The sequence below is a fragment of the Hyla sarda genome, unplaced genomic scaffold, assembly GCF_029499605.1.
Source record: "Hyla sarda isolate aHylSar1 unplaced genomic scaffold, aHylSar1.hap1 scaffold_292, whole genome shotgun sequence".
NCBI classification, from domain to species: domain Eukaryota; kingdom Metazoa; phylum Chordata; class Amphibia; order Anura; family Hylidae; genus Hyla; species Hyla sarda.
Window position 1 is genome coordinate 170,169 of NW_026609629.1, and position 18,483 is coordinate 188,651.

Consider the following 18,483-nt stretch of genomic DNA (forward strand, 5'->3'; position numbering starts at 1 on the left):
GGATCTTGTTGCCTTAGTGCCAGTGAAAGCGTTCCTTGTGTGTTCTTTGCCTGTGTTTCCAGACCTTCTGCCGTTGCCCCTGACTACGATCCTTGCTGCCTGCCCCGACCTTCTGCTACGTCCGACCTTGCTTTTGCCTACTCCCTTGTACCGCGCCTATCTTCAGCAGCCAGAGAGGTGAGCCGTTGCTAGTGGATACGACCTGGTCACTACCGCCGCAGCAAGACCATCCCGCTTTGCGGCGGGCTCTGGTGAAAACCAGTAGTGGCTTAGAACCGGTCCACTAGCACGGTCCACGCCAATCCCTCTCTGGCACAGAGGATCCACTACCTGCCAGCCGGCATCGTGACAGCACTGTATATGGGGGGCTCTTGTTGGTAGTGTTCCTTGTACTATACTCTGGTTAGCACTGTATATGGGGGCTCTTGTTGGTAGTGTTCCTTGTACTATTCCCTGGTTAGCACTGTATATGGTTGGCTCTTGTTGGTAGTGTTCCTTGTACTATTCTCTGGTTGGCACTGTATATTGGGGCTCTTGCTGTTCCTTGGCATTACACTTACTGTTTGTATAATTTTCGTATCTTTTCTGTTTCAGATGACCGGATCGCCGAGGGTGTAGCAGGTACAGGATGACCTCTCCATACAGCGCACGTAAGTATTAGGGCAGGAGTCAGGAAGGGGGTTGACATGGTCCATAATGGGTTCGGTAGGGCTTGTGCAGTGTCAACTGGGTCGGGCAGAGTTGTTCAAGGTTTGTCACCAGCAGGGTCAGGCAGCAAAGTAATGTATGTACACAGTGACCCCACCAGCAGAATAGTGAGTGCAGCTCTGGAGTATAATACGGGATATAACTCAGGATCAGTATATGATAAGTAATGTAATGTATGTACACAGTGACCTAACCAGCAGAATAGTGAGTACAGCTCTGGAGTCTGGCCACTAGAGGGAGCATCTTCCTGTGAGTCTGCTGAGTGTGGAGGAAGTCGTTTGCTGGATTGTTTGGTGTGTGTGCGCTCTGAGCTCTGCCGTGTCATCTGTGCCGGACAGCGTTCTTCCTTCCCCAGAGGGAGAGCGTGTGTTCAGGCATGAGCGAGGAGAGGAGAACCCCAACACCTGCCCCCCGAATCAGGTCCGCGGGGGGCAGGGGGAGCCAGCGACCAGGTGTGGAGGGACCAGCGTCAGGAAGTGCATCAGAGGTCTCCGGGTTGAGGCGCTCTGCCAGGAGGTGCAGCGATGCATCTCCAGCCACCCCTGAACCCGTAGAGACAAAGAGCAGCCGCAAGGCTGGCCGTGCAAGCTGTGGGACTACAAGTGCAAGTTCCGGAAGCACAGGTACTGTGACAACAAGGCCTGACAATGTGGACTGTGATACTCCTCCTGGAGCAAAGCTAAATGCCCACGGATGTGTGGATGAGGATTGGGGGATGCCTAGGGCCCGGGAGTCTGGAGTCCCCCATAACTCTCGTGTGGCAGAACACATCCGTGGATATGAGGAAGCAAGGGGCAGCTTGTATAGGCTCCAGGAGGAGGTACGGGAAGCAAAAGCCCTGATAGAAACTGCGGCGAAACGACAGAAAGCTGAGCTGTCAGCCCGGATTAAACAGCTGAAAAATGAAATAAGGATACTGGAGAAGAAGAGAACTTTTATTTTAGAGAACAGCGGGCCATTTAGGGAAAAACTTTTAAATGAAGACCGCTTTCATACAATGGAGAGAGAGAAGCAGAGACGGCTGAGGGGGCTTCAGCCACGGGTGGAGGAGGAAGGAGACGCTGCGGAGGCCGATAATGTTGAGCCAAATCTACCCGGGGGTCTGCAACATCTGACCCCATACAGTGGGCTCCCTGCAGGGCAAGTGGCGATGTCATCTGGCCGTGGCTCTGGCGGTTCGGGGGATGAGAGCAGCACCAGTTACCAGGGAGGGGCGCTGATGGCCCAGATCCAGCTCCTGGAGTCCCCAGGTCGCCTCCAGGACTTCACGTTTGGGGATGAGTTACCAGAGGAGGCACCTGGGGGAAGGAAAAAGAAGCTAAAGAAGACCAAGCTCCAGGAGCAGGTAACATTTGTATATACCCCCCTCCCTGAGCCCCCCGGACTGGCCGCAGGGTCAGCTCACTGTGTGAACCCCATTTCTCAGCCCAGCCTGAGTTCTGCTGTGGACTCAGTGCAGGAGAGTGGGGAGAGTATGGAGTCTAGTGTGGCGGTGAGCTCCATCGCTGTTTGTAGTAACAGTGGTGGAGCAGACAATGTATCGGCTGTGAGGTCGGACAGTGATATTTGCCCAGCGATTGGCATGGATGGCTCTGGCACATTGGGCTGCTCCCTAACGGGAGGGGGGGGTGGCTTTGTGCCAGAGTCAGCTGCGGGAGCTCCGGTGGCTCTGAGCGTTGGCACTGCTGTTCCTTTGGAGCAGCGGTTTCATCGTGAAAGAGCTGCTGGGGCCAAGATGTCTTCGCCTCCCAGAAAGACTGGACTAAAACCTTTATTTTGTATTGGCGCCGCTTATCCAGAACAACGGCGCCCAGGAGCAGAAAACTCCAGTACTGATGAGGCGGAGGGTACCAGTAAAAACAGGGCTGGGGCCGCTAATAAACAGGCTAGGCAGGCTTCCCGGTCCTTGTATAAAGGACTGGTGACCTGTCCTGTGGTGGTGGCTCCAGCTCTGGTACCCAGTGATGCTGATGGTACACTATCTGCACCAGAACGCACCAGTCCAGCCAGTATGAATGAGGAGGTTAATGTTGGAGTGAATTGTAGTATGGGCTGTAGCACGGGTGGAGGTATGGGGGGCACATCAGCTAAAACAGGCAATAATGGTGTGAGTATGGATTATGTGGAGGAGGGTGGTGAAGGGGCACAGATTAGTGGTGGGGATGTAGGGCCTGGTCCAGTTGCACCCCCAGCGGTGGCAGCACCGGTACGCAGCTACGCAAATGTCACCGCTGGGGGGAGGGGGGCACCTTCCTCGTCTTCTGGCTCTGGGGGGGGCAATTTGCAGCAGCGTCTCCTGGGGGCCTTAAGGAGAGGGGAGAGATCAATCAATGTAGAGGGTAGGGAGGTTGATCTATCCTTTTGGATAGAAAGACATGGTCCTTCAGCCTTCCGAGAGGAAAGAGGGGGGGATACTGTGTGGTTCCTCCCAACAGCCGGGCCAGGTGGTCTCCGAAGGAATGTGGTCCGGCTGAGGTGGAGAGGCAGTGATACATGTCCTCCAAGATTTAAAGTTGTTGAGCTTCTGCTGAAGTTGGGCTTTAAGGCAGCTGACATCTACGCCTTGATACATCCTTATGGTACCCCTGAGTTCGATATCAGCTTTGTTCGGCCAGAGGGGCTTGAGCTCTTCTGGTCGAATTATGAGCTGGTAAAGAATGAGCCCGGCTGGCGAGACTTTGCCATTCAGGCAGTGTCTCGCCAAAACAATGTCAAGAAAGTGACCGTTTTAACCCGTAACGAATCGCTTTCTTGTATTGACATCATGACGTGGCTAGGTCGGTATGGAGAGGTGGTGGAGGTCCCAAAAAAGAACAGGGATGAATATGGCATCTGGTCAGGGGCCTGGACGTTTATGGTCAAGCTTAAGCTTTCAGGAAACACCGTTACCCATATACCATCTGCGACCTTCCTCGGAAGGGATCGTATCCAGATCTTCTACCAGGGTCAGCCGAAGCTCTGTCACAGATGTGGTGACCCCACACATTTTAGTGCCAATTGCACTGTGCAGAAGTGCACTCTGTGTGGGGAAATAGGCCATCTCGCTGCATCTTGTGCAGAGATTAGGTGTCACCTGTGTGGTGACTTAGGTCACCCATTCAGTCGCTGCCCTCGTTCCTTTGTCAACGCGGTTGTTGCCCCAGTGGGGGTAAGCCATGAGGTGAACTCTGCTGGGGGGATGGCTGGCGGGGATGAAGGGGTGCAGGGGCCAGGGAAGAAAAGTAAGCAGAAGACGCCTGCCCAACTGAGGCGTCTCAAGAAGCGTCAAAGGGATAGGGAGATTCGGGAGTCACAGGAGCATCAGCCAGCTGAGGTGGCTTCTGATCCTGTCCCTGCGACCAGTGTTACTGCTGAGGCCCTGGGGGATAGTGAACTGGATGAGGAGACTGGAAGGATCCACAAAGAGGAGGATACTGTCTCCTCGCTGTCCTCCCATGGTGAGAGCGCGGATGAGGACAGAGGGAGATGAGCAGAAACAAAGCGGGGTACTCGGAGGAATAAGAAAAAGGGAGATTTCAATTCTTCTCCCACCCGCCAGATGCCAAAGGAAGGTACAACTGACCCCCCTCTGATTGGTCTCTCCAACCGGTTCCGAGCCCTCCGCGACATTTCCTCTTCGGAGGAGGAGGCTGGGGGTGAGGTTCCGGATGTTGCGGTGGGGCCCACAGGGGACCCTGAGTCCTCTCTCCCTGGGGAACCTATGTCATCAGGGGGGGGGACTGGCTCAGAGTCAGGGGACGAGGAAAATGTAAATAAAGGGAAAATGGACACATCCATCTCACTAAAAAGGGGTAAACCATCATCTGATGAGGAGGGTGGTGGGGTGGATGGGAAGGATGGTGGGAAAAAGAAAGCTGTCTAACTCAATCACCCTTGATGGCGGCACCCTCTCCGTTGACTCTGACATCTATTTATGTTGCCAGCATAAAGTCAGATACGGCTCGATTTGCGGCCTATGATTTTTTTGCCCATATTAATGCTGATATTTTATTTTTGCAAGAGACCAGGCTAACAGATATGTCATCTATCTACAAGGCTAAAAGAGAGTGGAGGAATGGGCCCTCCTACTGGTCTCTTGGGGCCGAGCCGTATAGCGGAGTGGCGGTCCTTTTTACCGCAGCGGTAGAATGCCGACGGGTTATCGAGTTAGAAATGGGGAGGTGCCTGATCTTAGATGTCCTCATGAAGGGACAAGAACTTCGCCTTATTAACATCAACAGCCCACAGTCTAAGTGGGACCGGAAGTGTCTCTTTATGAGGATCAAGCCCTATCTTTTTACAAGTCGGCAGGTGGTCTTTGGAGGGGACTTTAATGCTGTCACGAGGCCCCAAGACAGGGGAGGTGCCAGAGACAAGCTGACTTATGATAGCGTCGCCCTAAATAGCATAGCGAGTGAGGCTCGCCTGGTGGATGTCCACATCCGGCACACCCCAGGCCACGCAGGATTCACCTATCATAAGGGTAGTTGTAGGTCTAGGATAGATAGGTTTTATTTAAAGGAGGAGGCCGTCTCTTCAGCAGTGTCTGTTGTTGAGGTGGAGTTCTCCGATCATTGTTTAATTTTGTTTTCTCTGAATGTTACAGAGACCCCCCGGATGGGCAGAGGCTATTGGAAGCTGAATTTGTCTCTCTTGGAAGAAGCGGAGATAAGACAGTCCTTTGAGGATTTTCTTCAGAGCCAGGTACCATTGCTGGGCCTTTGTAGCAGTAAGTCAGAGTGGTGGGAGATCTTCAAGGAAAGGGTTGCGAGATTCTTCCGCCAGCTCTCAGGCCTCCGAAGCCTAAACAGGTACCGTTTGTACCAGGGCCTGAGGAAGAAACTTGAGCACCTTGTCTCGACTGGAGGTAGTCGTGATGATATCTCCAGAGTGAAATCCTTGCTGATGAGGTGTCAGTACGATAGGCACGCATCTTTGGTTTTTGAGAGGGATTACGGGAAGTACCGCTCGCCCGACCCTTACAGAAACTGCAAGATGTCAGTGAATAGTAAGGTAGTCTCAGGACTGATTGATAGTACGGGATCCTTGAAAAGGTCCAGATCAGGGATCTTGGAGGTCGTCAGATCCTTTTACTCGCACCTCTTGGGAAGGAAGGATCTAGATCGGGATAAGGTGTTAGCTTTCTTGGCTGAAACCATCCCTGAACTAGGAGTAGACCCCTCTCTTGACGTTTTGACAGAGATGATCCGGGAAGAGGAAGTCAGGATGGCTATTGATGGGCTTGCCCTCAAGAAGTCACCCGGTCCGGATGGCTTAACATCTGAGTTCTATAAGACCTTTAAGGACACTTTGGTTCCCCTGTTGACCGAGGTATTTAATGAGTGTCTATCCTCGGGCACTCTGCCAAAGTCAATGAGGAGGTCAGCGCTGATCATCCTGTCAAAGGGTAAAGACCCGTTCCACATTGAGAATTGGCGTCCCATAGCGCTTCTCAATGTGGACCGAAAGATTCTGGCAAAAGTGCTGTTTAACCGGCTGGTGGAGTTTGCACCCCGGCTCCTTTCGGGGGCTCAGCATTGCTCTGTTCCAGGCCGCAGTACATTTAGTGCTGTGCTCAGTGTCCAAGAGGCTGTGGAGCAGGGTAGGGCTGGCCACTGGAAGGGGTACTTGCTGTCCTTGGATCAGGCAAAAGCGTTTGATCGGGTTAACCATGAGTACCTCTGGTCTGTTCTTCTGAGATATGGCCTGCCGGGGGGGGGGTTTGTTGATTGGCTTAAGACCTTGTACGCAGGGGCAGAGAGTTTCCCGCTTGTGAATGGTTGGATTGGCCGCTCTTTTGAGGTTGGGTCTGGTGTCCGTCAGGGTTGTCCTTTGAGCCCGTTGCTGTACGTGTTTGCAATTGATCCTTTCCTTAGGAGGATTGATTGTGGACCGTTGGCGGGGGTGAGAATGGACCTGGCGGTGCCGGATTTGGCTCCGAGGGCGGTAGCGTATGCTGATGATGTCACCGTGTTTGTCTCCTCACAAGAGGAAGGCCAATGGGTGATGTCAGAGGTGGACCGCTACTCGGAGGCATCCGGGTCCAAGATCAACCGGGATAAGTGCGAGAGTCTCTGGCTGGGAGGGGGAGATCCTAATTTTGATCTCCCGGACGCCCTTCCAGAGCCCCAGGAATCTGCAAAAGTTCTCGGCATCGAATTTGGCCAAGGGGATTACCCCAAACAAAACTGGGACAGCAGGCTTAAGATCGCCGCTCAGAAGGTGGATCAGTGGAAGGGTTGGTCTTTGACCCTCCGGGAAAGGGTTAACCTGATCAAAACATTCCTGCTCCCTTTACTGATATACCTGGGCAGTGTATGCATGTTGCCAGAACCTCTTTGGACCCGGGTCTACAGTGTGTTCTTCCAAATGTTATGGGGGAACAGACTGAACCTAGTGAAGAGGGAGGTTACTTACCGTACAAGGAGACTAGGGGGGTTGTGTATGGTCAACCCTGTGGTGTTCCTAGTGAATACCTTTCTTAAGACCAATATAGCACACCTCTGGTCAGAGAGGGCTCCTCCGTGGGTATCCTCCTGTAGGGGATGGTTTTGGCCTTTCTTCCAGGAATGGGAGACAGGAGGGCAAGTGAAGGATCTTCGCACACCACACGGGTATCTCCCGACTTACGCTACCCCGGTTCTGAAGGTTATTCGTCGGTGGGGTCTGGGGATGGGGGAGATTAGGACTCTGTCGAGGAAATTCCTTGACAAGAGGGTCCTGTCTTATCATTTCCAGAGGCCATTGGCGCTCAAGGACTGCCCAAGTCTGGATCTGGAGGTGGGTTTAGAGCTTTTGAATTCTATCAGGATCCCCTTGAAGTTTTGGGACTTGACTTGGCGCTGCTTCCATGGGAAACTGTGTGTGAGGGACAATCTGAAGTGCAGGAGCTCTGATGACCGGGGATGTCCCCGCGAAGAGTGTGGAGGCATGCTGGAAAGCATGGAGCATTTTCTGCTTCATTGTCCCTTTAACACAGAGGTTTACACCAGGGTGGGCGCTTCCATTGGTTGGCCTCGGCTGGCCAGTCTCTCCTATGCGGAATGGGCCTATGGGGCATTCAGAAACCTTGGAGGCTGGGACCGGTGCACTTTATTCCTAGTCAGCTCAGTGGTTAGGTACTACACGTGGAAGGCACGGTGTTTAGTGTCGACGCAGCGTAAAATCCTCCCTGTGGATGTGGTGGTTAGGAACATTCTCGGTGACCTGGTGAAGGTGCGTTCTCTGGAGTACGAGAGGCTGGGTGCTGGCAGGGCCTCTCGTCTATGGAGGGGCTCTGCCTTTAAAGTGCCTTAGCCTGTTGTCTCCCCCTGGTGGTGGGCTGATGCTGGCACATTAGTCTTTTTGTTTTGAGCAGTTGGTTTATGGTAATATAGGGCTTGCAGGCGCTGAACTTGAGCTTTAGGGGTTTGTTGTTTGGCTTATAGTGTTATATGTATTTGTTATTGTATTTATTGTTGTAGTCTATTTGTATACTTATGTATTGTATATATTGTTAGTCTGTGTATATTTTATGTAATGTATATATTGTATATATTGTGTGATGCCACCTGGGGATTGGGTTTAGTTTAGGTTGGGTGGTGGGTTAAAAAGGGGGGAGGGGGTTTGTATGGGACTTTTATATATACAGAAAATCCTGGACTGGTTCATGGACGTCTGGTAACATGTACTGGGGGCATGGGATGCGGGACCAGCTCAGGGCCAAAAAAAAAAAAAAGTGGTGTTATTTTGTTTGTGTTGGTTTTTATTATTTTGTATATATTATTATTGTTGTTGTTATTCTTTTTGGTATATTACTGGTATTGGGTTTTTGGTATTGCAACTGGGCCAGGAAATTCACATTTAGTATTAGTGTATATTAGTGTATATAGTTTATTAGTATGGTATGGGTATAATGGGTATTATAGGAATATGTCTTTTGTAAATATTGTATAGATTTGTTTGTGTGCAGGAATGAGTGTGGGGTGGACCGGTGTTGTATTTTATGCTATGGTGTTTGGTTTTATGATTCGCTATATTGATATGTTCTGTCGGATATGGTATGTTTATGTTTTGTAATTTTTTATTGTTATGTTTGAAATTTTAATAAAAGATCTACAGGATATAACTCAGGATCAGTACAGGATAAGTAATGTATGTACATAGTGACCTCACCAGCAGAATAGTGAGTACAGCTCTGGAGTATAATACAGGATATAACTCAGGATCAGTACAGGATAAGTAATGTAATGTATGTACACAGTGACCTCACCAGCAGAATAGTGAGTACAGCTCTGGGGTATAATACAGGATATAACTCAGGATCAGTACAGGATAAGCAATGTAATGTATGTACACAGTGACCTCACCAGCAGAATAGTGAGTACAGCTCTGGAGTATAATACAGGATATAACTCAGGATCAGTACAGGATAAGTAATGTAATGTATGTACACAGTGACCTCACCAGCAGAATAGTGAGTACAGCTCAGGAGTATAATACAGGATATAACTCAGGATCAGTACAGGATAAGTAATGTAATGTATGTACACAGTGATCTCACCAGCAGAATAGTGAGTGCAGCTCTGGAGTATAATACAGGATATAACTCAGGATCAGTACAGGATAAGTAATGTATGTACACAGTGACCTCACCAGCAGAATAGTGAGTACAGCTCTGGAGAGAGGTTGGGTGTGTCTGAGCTCCTGTTACTTCCAGACTCTTCCAGTGAAGCAGTGATTTCCATCAGCCCCTCCCCAGGTGTGTGGCAGATACCTGGGTAGAGGGTTTTCCTGCTATGGAGCCCCAGGAGGCTTCATCTTGCACTCCCCGTACCCGGCCGGCGGGGGGTGCAAAGGAAAATGTGACGGCCAGCAGCCAGGATGGGGTGAGACGATCCACCAGGGCCCATCGCCATGTGGGGCCCCCTCCCCCATCCCCAGCTGGGAGCTGCAAGGCTTCCAGCAAAAGTTCCTCTGGGAAAAGAAGCTCATCCAGGCAGAGGAGTGGAGTGAAGGCTTCTACCTCAGGCTCCTCAGAACCCCAGCAATGGGGGGTCAAGGGGCCAAGGGAATCCCTGGAGACTTTTGGTTCAAGAATCCAGGCAAAGATGGCCCAATATGAGCAACTTGGGAAACAGCTTCGTGGTCTTAGAGAAGACATAAAGTTTACAACTTACCAGGCAGATACAGCAGCCAAGGGCAAGAGAGCAGCGTTCACTGCAAAGGTGAGATCACTAAAGAAAGAGGTGGAGGAGATTGTTCAGCTGAGAGCGGACATTGTGGCTGGAGCCGGCTTCTTCAGTGAGAAGATTCTAAATGAAGAGAGGTTCCCCAAAAAGGGGGTCTCCAGAGGTTCAGAAAAAGAAAGTCACCAAGATGAGAGTGAGGAGGAGGAGGAGATGGAGGGGGATGTGAGTGAGGGGGATATGGACACGGGTTCTGTTTGCACCACCACCACTGTTACCCCAGACCCCCCACTTACCCTCATAGAGGACTATGTAAACCCGGCTCAGGTGGCCTTACCTCCCTCCAGTGAGGAGGATGATGATGGCAGTGACTGTAGTGATTGCAGCGGCTTGGCAGATGGGGGTCTCCTGCAGGCAATTGTTATGCAGGAGTCCCCCACTCGTCTAGAAAATTTTTCTTTCGGGGATGACTTGGGCCCAGAGGAGAAGAAAAAAGCGAAGGGCAAGAAGAGGAAGAAGACACAGGCAGTGAAGTTTGTCTTTGCTCCCTTCCAGCAGCCTGGGTCGGCTGAAAAGTCGGTTCAGGGTGCTGGGTCCCCCAATCTGCCAGACCCGTTTCTGTAGTGGAGCGGGGCCAGCATGGGGGATACAGTAGTGCACCCAAAATGGCCGCGGGTGCTATAGAAAAAAAAGGGCACCCTCCTGTGAGGGGGGAGGGTGTCCAGGCACCAGAAAATAGCGGCAGATTTACCAATTTGGGGGGCGGTCCCCCGATTGAAGCTGGCAGTATAGGTCCTGGCACTGCGGGGCACTCCCCTGTGAGGGGGGGGAGTGTCCGGGTGCCGGACCTTGTTGGTTCAGGGGGCGGTCCCCTAGGTTACTCAGTTGGTACCAGTTCTGGCGCGTCGGGACTCTCCCCTGTGAAGGGGGAGGTTCTGCGCCCGTCAGCTGCAGTAAGCGGGGCGGGAGTGCATCCGGTGGGACAGCTCCCGCCAAAATCTATGGCGCCGTGCGAGGGGGCGGAGCCTGTGTCCGTGCCCCAGAAGACTGAACGGAGGAGCTGTGCAGCGCTGATCCTTAAGCCAGCAACCCTTGTACACGGAGCTATAGACCAAGCCAGCCCGGCCTCTAATACATCAAGGGACAGTGTAGGCAAGAGTGAAAGTGAGGGAAAAAATGTGACTAAAAATGGTAATGTGCAGAATGTGAGTTATAGTGTGCATGGGAGGAGTTGTGGTAGCAGTGTGGATGAGGGGGGAACTTGTGGGGTGCAAGAGAGGGGTGCAAGTGGAGTGCAAGAGAGGGGTGCAAGTGGAGTGCAAGAGAGGGGTGCAAGTGGAGTGCAAGAGAGGGGTGGTAGTGGAGCGCAAGAGAGGGGTGGTAGTGGAGCGCAAGAGAGGGGTGGTAGTGGAGCGCAAGAAAGGGGTGGTAGTGGAGCGCAAGAGAGGGGTGGTAGTGGAGCGCAAGAGAGGGGTGGTAGTGGAGCGCAAGAAAGGAGTGGTAGTGGAGCGCAAGAGAGGGGTGGTAGTGGAGCGCAAGAGAGGGGTGGTAGTGGAATGCCAGAGAGAGGATTGGTGGCAGACACCTCTGTTAAGAATAAGGGTGCTGGTCTGGGGTCTGGATCAGGTTCTGGTTCGACTGCCCCCCCGGTAGTGGCTGCTTCTCCCAGAAGCTATGCCAGCGTCACTGCCGGGGGATCAGGGGGATCCCCATCTCCGTCTGGCTCTGGTGGTCACTTGCAACAGCGCCTACTGGAGGCTCTACGTAGGGGAGACAGGTCAATCCATGTAGAGGGGAGGGGTGAGGTTGACCTGTCTTTTTGGATAGAAAGACATGGCTTAGGCGCATTCCGAGAACATAATGGGGAGGTGGTCTGGTCCCTCCCGACATCCGGGCAGGAAAGTGGCCGTAGGAATGTGGTCCGTTTAGTGTGGAGGGGCGAAGATGTGTGTCCGCCACGGGGTAAGGTGGTTGAGCTCCTCCTCCGGATGGAATTCAGGGCAAGTGACATCTTTGCCCTGATCCACCCCTACGCTACTTCTGAGTTTGACATCAGCTTTGTTCGGCCGGAGGGTCTTGAACTCTTCTGGTCGAACTATGAGGTGGTGAAAAACGAGCCCGGCTGGCGGGATTTTGCCGTAAAGGCGATATCCCGTCAGAATTTGACCAAGAAAGTGACCGTTTTGACACGTAACGAGTCACTATCTTGCTATGATATCATGACCTGGCTCAGCCGATATGGGGATGTGACGGACATGCCAAAAAAGAACTATGACGAACATGGGATCTGGTCTGGGGCCTGGACGTTTTCCGTCAAACTGAAGCGTTCGGGGAGCACTGTTGCCCACATCCCATCAGCTGCTTTTCTAGGGAGAGACAGAATCCAAATTTTCTACCAGGGGCAGCCCAAGGTCTGTCACAGGTGCGGCAGCCCCACTCACTTTAGCGCAGCCTGTACTGTGCAGGTCTGTGCTCTGTGTGGTGGGGTAGGTCATCTTGCCGCATCCTGTAGGCAGATCAGGTGTCATCTGTGTGGTGTCTTAGGACACCCTTTCAGCCGTTGTCCTAGCGCCTTTGCCCGTGCGACGGTCACCTTGGCTGGAGACAGCAGTAATGTTGCTTCAGCTGGGGAGGACACGAGTGCGGGTGAAGGTGCAACAGGGTCAGTGAAGAGGAAAAGTCCCGCCAAGCTGAGGCGGGAGGCTAATCGGAGAAGGAGCAGGGAGCTGGAGAGTTCCCATGTGGCAGGGGTAGCTTCTGGCCCTGCTCCAGAGGTTAGTCCTGAAACTGCTGAGGCCCTGGAGGAGAATGTGCTGGATGAGGAAATGGGGAGAATCTGTAAAGAAGAGGGCAGCAAGGCCGATCTTTCCGATTCCTCCCACTGTGAAAGTGTGGATGAGGAGGGTGAAGAGAGGCCAAAAAAGAAGGGCAGTAAAGGGAGAAAGAAGAGGTCGGAGCCCTCTAGTCCCCGTGCTACGGACCAGGTCCCAAGCGGAAGCTTACCTGCCCCCCCTCTGATTGATCTGTCTAACCGGTACTCTGTCCTTGAAGACATCTCCTCCCCCTCCATGGAGGGGGGGGTCAAGGATGAGGTGCCTGAAGTGGGGGAGCCTCCAGGGGGAACTGGGCCCTGTCCACATGGGGCAATTTCCTCAGGGGATGGGGCCAAACCAGAGCCAGGCGGAGATGGCGATTTAAAAATGGACCAGTCTGAGTCCAAAAAAAGGTTTAAAGAGAAAGAAGCCTCCTCTTCCGGGGATGAGGGGGTAAAGAAAAAACAGAAATGAGGGGGTTAGGGCCATCTAACTCAATCACCCATGATGGCGGCACTCACCCCATTGACGCTGGCATCTATTAACTGTGCCAGCATAAAGTCTGATACGGCTAGATTCGCAGCCTTTGATTTTCTCGGCCGTGTTGAAGCCGATATTTTGTATCTGCAGGAGACCAGGTTGTCAGATCTTGCCTCTCTGGTAAAAGCCAGGAGAGAGTGGAGGCGTGGCCCCTCCCACTGGTCTCTTGCGGCTGAGCCGTATAGTGGGGTGGCGGTCCTTTTTACCGCTCCTGTTGAATGCAGACGGGTTATTGAGTTAGAAATGGGGAGGTGCCTGATCTTAGATGTCCTCATGAAGGGACAGGAGCTCCGGCTCATTAACATCTACGCCCCACAAACCAAGTGGGGACGAAAAGATCTCTTTATGAGGATTAAACCCTTTCTTTTTACAAGCCGACAGGTGATCTTTGGAGGGGATTTCAATACTGTCACGAGATCCCAAGATAGGAGAGGCTCCAATGATCGGTTGGCTTATGATAGCATAGCTCTCAATAGTATAGTTAGGGAAGCTCGCCTAGAGGACGCCCACATCCGGAGCCCCTCAGGCCACGCGGGTTTCACCTATCATCGAGGTAGCTGCAGGTCTAGAATAGACAGGTTTTATTTGAAGGAGGAAGCTGTCTCTTCCGCAGTGTCCGTGGTTGAGGTGGAGTTCTCCGATCACTGTATGATTTTGTTTTTCTTGAATGTTTCAGAGACCCCTCGGATGGGTAAAGGTTATTGGAAGCTGAATTCGGCCCTCCTGGAGGAAGCGGAGGTAAGACAGTCCTTTGAGGATTTTCTTCAGAGTCAGGTACCTTTACTGGGCCTATGTAGTAGTAAGTCAGAGTGGTGGGAGATGTTCAAGAAGCGGGTTGCGGGGTTCTTCCGCCAGCTCTCGAGCCTCAGGTCCCTGAATAGGTATCGCCTGTATCAGGGACTGAGGAGGAAACTCGAGCTTCTCGTCTCGACTGGAGGTAGCCGGGAGGATATCTCCAGAGTGAAGTCCTTGCTGATGAGGTGTCAGTACGATAGGCACGCATCTTTGGTTTTTGAGAGGGATTTCGGGAAGTACCGCTCGCCCGACCCTTACAGAAACTGTAAGATGTCAGTGAGTAGTAAAGTCATTTCAGGACTGATTGATAGTACGGGATCTCTGAATCGGTCCAGATCAGGGATCTTGGAGGTCGTCAGATCCTTCTACTCACACCTCTTGGGAAGGAAGGATCTAGATCGAGACAGGATGTCGGCTTTCCTGGCTGAAACCATTCCTGAGCCAGGGGTAGACCCCTCTCTTGATGTTTTGGCAGAAAAAATCAGGGAAGAGGAAGTGAGACTGGCGATTGAGGGGCTTGCCCCCAAGAAGTCACCAGGTCCGGATGGCTTAACATCCGAGTGGTACAAGACCTTTAAGGAGTCTTTAGCTCCCCTCTTGACTGAGGTATTCAATGAGTGTCTCTCCTCGGGCACTCTGCCGAAGTCAATGAGGAGGTCAGCCCTGATTCTTCTCTCAAAGGGTAAAGATCCCAGCCGTATTGAGAATTGGAGGCCCATAGCTCTTCTCAATACGGACAGGAAGCTTCTGGCCAAGATACTGTTTAATCGGCTGGTGAAGTTTGCACCCCGGCTCCTTTCGGGGGCCCAGCACTGCTCTGTTCCAGGCCGAAGCACATTAAGTGCTGTTCTCGGTGTCCGGGAGGCAGTGGAGCGGAGTAGTGCAGGTCTCTGGAAGGGGTACTTGCTGTCCCTGGATCAGGCCAAAGCATTTGATCGGGTGAACCACGAGTACCTCTGGTCCGTCCTCCTGAGATATGGCTTACCGTGTGCTTTTATTAATTGGCTTAAGACCTTATATGCAGGGGCAGAGAGTTTCCCGCTGGTGAACGGTTGGTCTGGCCGCTCTTTTGAGGTGGGGTCTGGAGTCCGTCAGGGTTGTCCTTTGAGCCCGCTTTTATACGTGTTCGCAATCGATCCCTTCGTCCGGAGGGTAGATTGTGGGCCGTTGGCGGGAGTCGGGATGAGTCTGGCGGAGCTGGATGTCGCCCAGAGAGTGGTGGCGTACGCTGATGATGTCACCATTTTCGTGTCCTCGAGAGAGGAGGTCGATGTGGTGATGTCGGAGGTGGACCGCTACTCGGAGGCATCCGGGTCTAAGATCAACCGGGATAAGTGTGAAAGTCTCTGGCTGGGAGGGGGAGATCCCACTTTTGATCTCCCGGACACCCTCCCAGGGCCCCAAGACTCAGCAAAAATTCTGGGCATCACATTCGGCCAGGATGATTATCCCACCAAAAACTGGGACGGTAAGCTACAGGATGCCACTCATAGGGTGGATCAGTGGAAGGGTTGGTCTATGACCCTCAGGGAAAGGGTACACCTGATCAAATCGTACCTGCTCCCCTTGTTTATCTATCTGGGCAGTGTATGTATCTTGCCAGAGGCTTACTACACTAGGGTCTACAGCCTGTTTTTCCAACTGTTATGGGGGAACAGGATGAACCTAGTCAAGAGGGAGGTCACGTACCGCACGAGGAGACTAGGGGGTTTATCTATGGTAAACCCTGTGGTGTTCTTAACAAACACCTTCTTGAAAGCCAACATCTCAAACCTCTGGTCAGAGAGGGCTCCTCCGTGGGTACTCTCCTGCAGGGAATGGTTTCGGCCTTTCTTCCAGGAATGGGAGACAGGAGGGCAAGTGAAGGACCTCCGTACGCCCCATGGGCATCTTCCGGCTTATTCTACCCCGACTCTGAAGGCGATACGTCGGTGGGGTCTGGGAGTGTGGGAGATCAGGACCCAGTCAAGGCAGTTCCTTGACAAACGGGTTCTGTTGACCCACTTCCAGAAGCCTCTGGCGCTCAGGGACTGCCCAGGTCGGGATCTGAGGGTGGGGTTGTATCTCTTAAATATGAAAAGGATCCCTCAGAAGTTTTGGGACTTGGCCTGGCGCTGCTTTCAGGGGAAGTTATATGTGAGGGACAATTTGAAGTGCAGGAGATCTGATGACCGGGGATGTCCCCGAGAAGAGTGCGGGGACATGCTAGAAAGCATGGACCATTTCCTGCTTCATTGTCCCTTTAATATAAGGGTCTACAACCGGGTGGGCGCTTCCATCTGCTGGAGTCAACTTGCCGGCCTTACCTATCCAGAGTGGGCTTATGGGGCATTCAGGAACCTGGGTGGCCGAGATCGGGGCACTTTGTTTTTAGTCAGCTTAGTGGTTAGGTACTACACGTGGAATGCACGGTGTTTAGTGTCTAATCAGCGCAAAGTCCTCTCCGAGGTGGAGGTCTGTAGGAACATCACTGGTGACCTCGGGAAGATCAGGTCTTTGGAGTATGGCAGTCTTGGTACCAGTAGGGCTTCTCTCCTATGGAGAGGGTTTTCTTTTGATGTGCCCTAGGTACTAGCTAGACCTTTTGGGTAGAGTACCCTTGTTTTTGTTAGGGACAGTGATGCAGGGACAGGGTTAGGGTGATAGTAGGGTCAGTTTATCTTTAGGGATAATGGTAGGGTGAGAGGTAGGGTGCAGTTAGGGAAAGAATATACATTTTGTATGTATCAGGATTGCCATCCTTCTTCCTGGTGGTGGGCTAATGCATGTGCACCATAGCTTTTTGTTTTGTTTTCAGATGCTATGGTTATGAAGGGCTTACAGGCACCGAACTTGGGCCTAAAGTGGGTTGTATTGTTTGCTTATGTATGTTAAAGCTGGTTATGGTTAAGTTGGTTGGGAGGAGTTCTAGGTTGGGAGGGTGTATTTGTGGGTGGTGGTGGTCTTTTCTTTTGGTGGACCTGGCATGGGTCAGTTGTGGACTGGACATTGAGGACTATGAACTGTATGGAAAAAACTCTGACCCATGTACAGGAGGGCGGGTGGTGTGGGTGAAGGGTCAGTTTAGTGTAGAATGTTCTTTTATATTTGTAGGTGTGTTTTCTATTTATTTATAGGTGTATATAGTTTGTGTATAGTATTGTACATAGTAGTGTATATAGTTAGTTATGTATATAGTATGTATAATGTATGTTTTTTAAGTATATAGTATTTATAGTAGAGATAGACATGGCAGTCGAACCAGTTTTGTTTTTGTAGTAATGTTTCTTTAGTATCCCGTTGTTGATTTATTTTCTTTGGTTTATATATGTAGTATGTAGTAAAGATGTGTGTAAGCATGTGTGTATTGTGTTTTCTGAGATATTTTCCTGAGTTTGGGTATTTTGAGTTGAATTTAATTTATTTATTTATTTATTTTTGGTTTCTTGGTTAAATGTAGTTAATATATGGATATATATGTGTGCATGTGTGAGTGTGGTATAGTGTTATTATTATTATTATTATTATTATTAATATTATTATAAAAAAAAAAAAAACATGGTGTGCAGTGTGAGTGCTTGTTGTGTTTTCTATGTATGATTTTTCCCGAGTTTGGGTGTTTTGAGTTAAAGCGAAATAGTGCTATTTTTATGTTTCTTATGAGTGTGTTGTTTGGCTATGAAGGGTGTAATTATAATATTTCTAGTCCTAGTAGGAAAGCTGGGCTGGCCGGTTAGGCAGGATTTTTGTTCTTTTATTTGAATGTAAAGTTTGGGTTTATGTTATTTCATGTTGTTGTTTTCCGTTATGGCCAAGTTGTGCTGGTTTATGTTTTGTTATGATTTATATTTTTCTAATAAAAGATTTACAGGATATAACTCAGGATCAGTACAGGATAAGTAATGTAATGTATGTACACAGTGACCTCACCAGCAGAATAGTGAGTACAGCTCTGGGGTATAATACAGGATATAACTCAGGATCAGTACAGGATAAGTAATGTAATGTATGTACACAGTGACCTCACCAGCAGAATAGTGAGTACAGCTCTGGAGTATAATACAGGATATAACTCAGGATCAGTACAGGATAAGTAATGTAATGTATGTACACAGTGATCTCACCAGAAGAATAGTGAGTACAGCTCTGGAGAGAGGTTGTGTTCTGCTGAGCTCCTGAGACTTCCACAGAAGCAGTGATTTCCATCCGCCCCTCCCCAGGTGTGTGGCATACACCTGGGTAGGTTCTCCTGCTATGGAGCCCAGGGGATCTGGAGCTTCATCTTGCACTCCCCGTACCCGGCCGGCGGGGGGTGCCAAGGAAAATGCCACGGCCAATAATCAGGACGGAATTAGGAGAACAACCAGGGCTCACAGTAATGTGGTGCCCCCTCCCCCGTCCTCAGCTGGGATCTGCAAAGCCTCCAGCAAAAGCCCTGCAAGGAAAAGAAGCTCTTCCAGGCAGAGGAGTGCAGTGAAGGCAGCTGTGTCTGGACCCTCACA

General features: G+C 51.1%; 1 protein-coding gene across 1 annotated transcript in view; it reads left to right on the forward strand.

Annotated features, from left to right (window-relative positions):
* Positions 1-591: 591 nt before the first annotated feature.
* Positions 592-18,483, forward strand: part of LOC130327113 (1-phosphatidylinositol 4,5-bisphosphate phosphodiesterase delta-4-like) — a 148,482-nt gene continuing 130,590 nt past the window's right edge. The window contains exon 1 of the mRNA XM_056553381.1: positions 592-650. Coding sequence (XP_056409356.1) covers positions 629-650 — 22 coding nt within the window. The 5' untranslated portion in view covers positions 592-628. The remainder of the gene's footprint in view (positions 651-18,483) is intronic.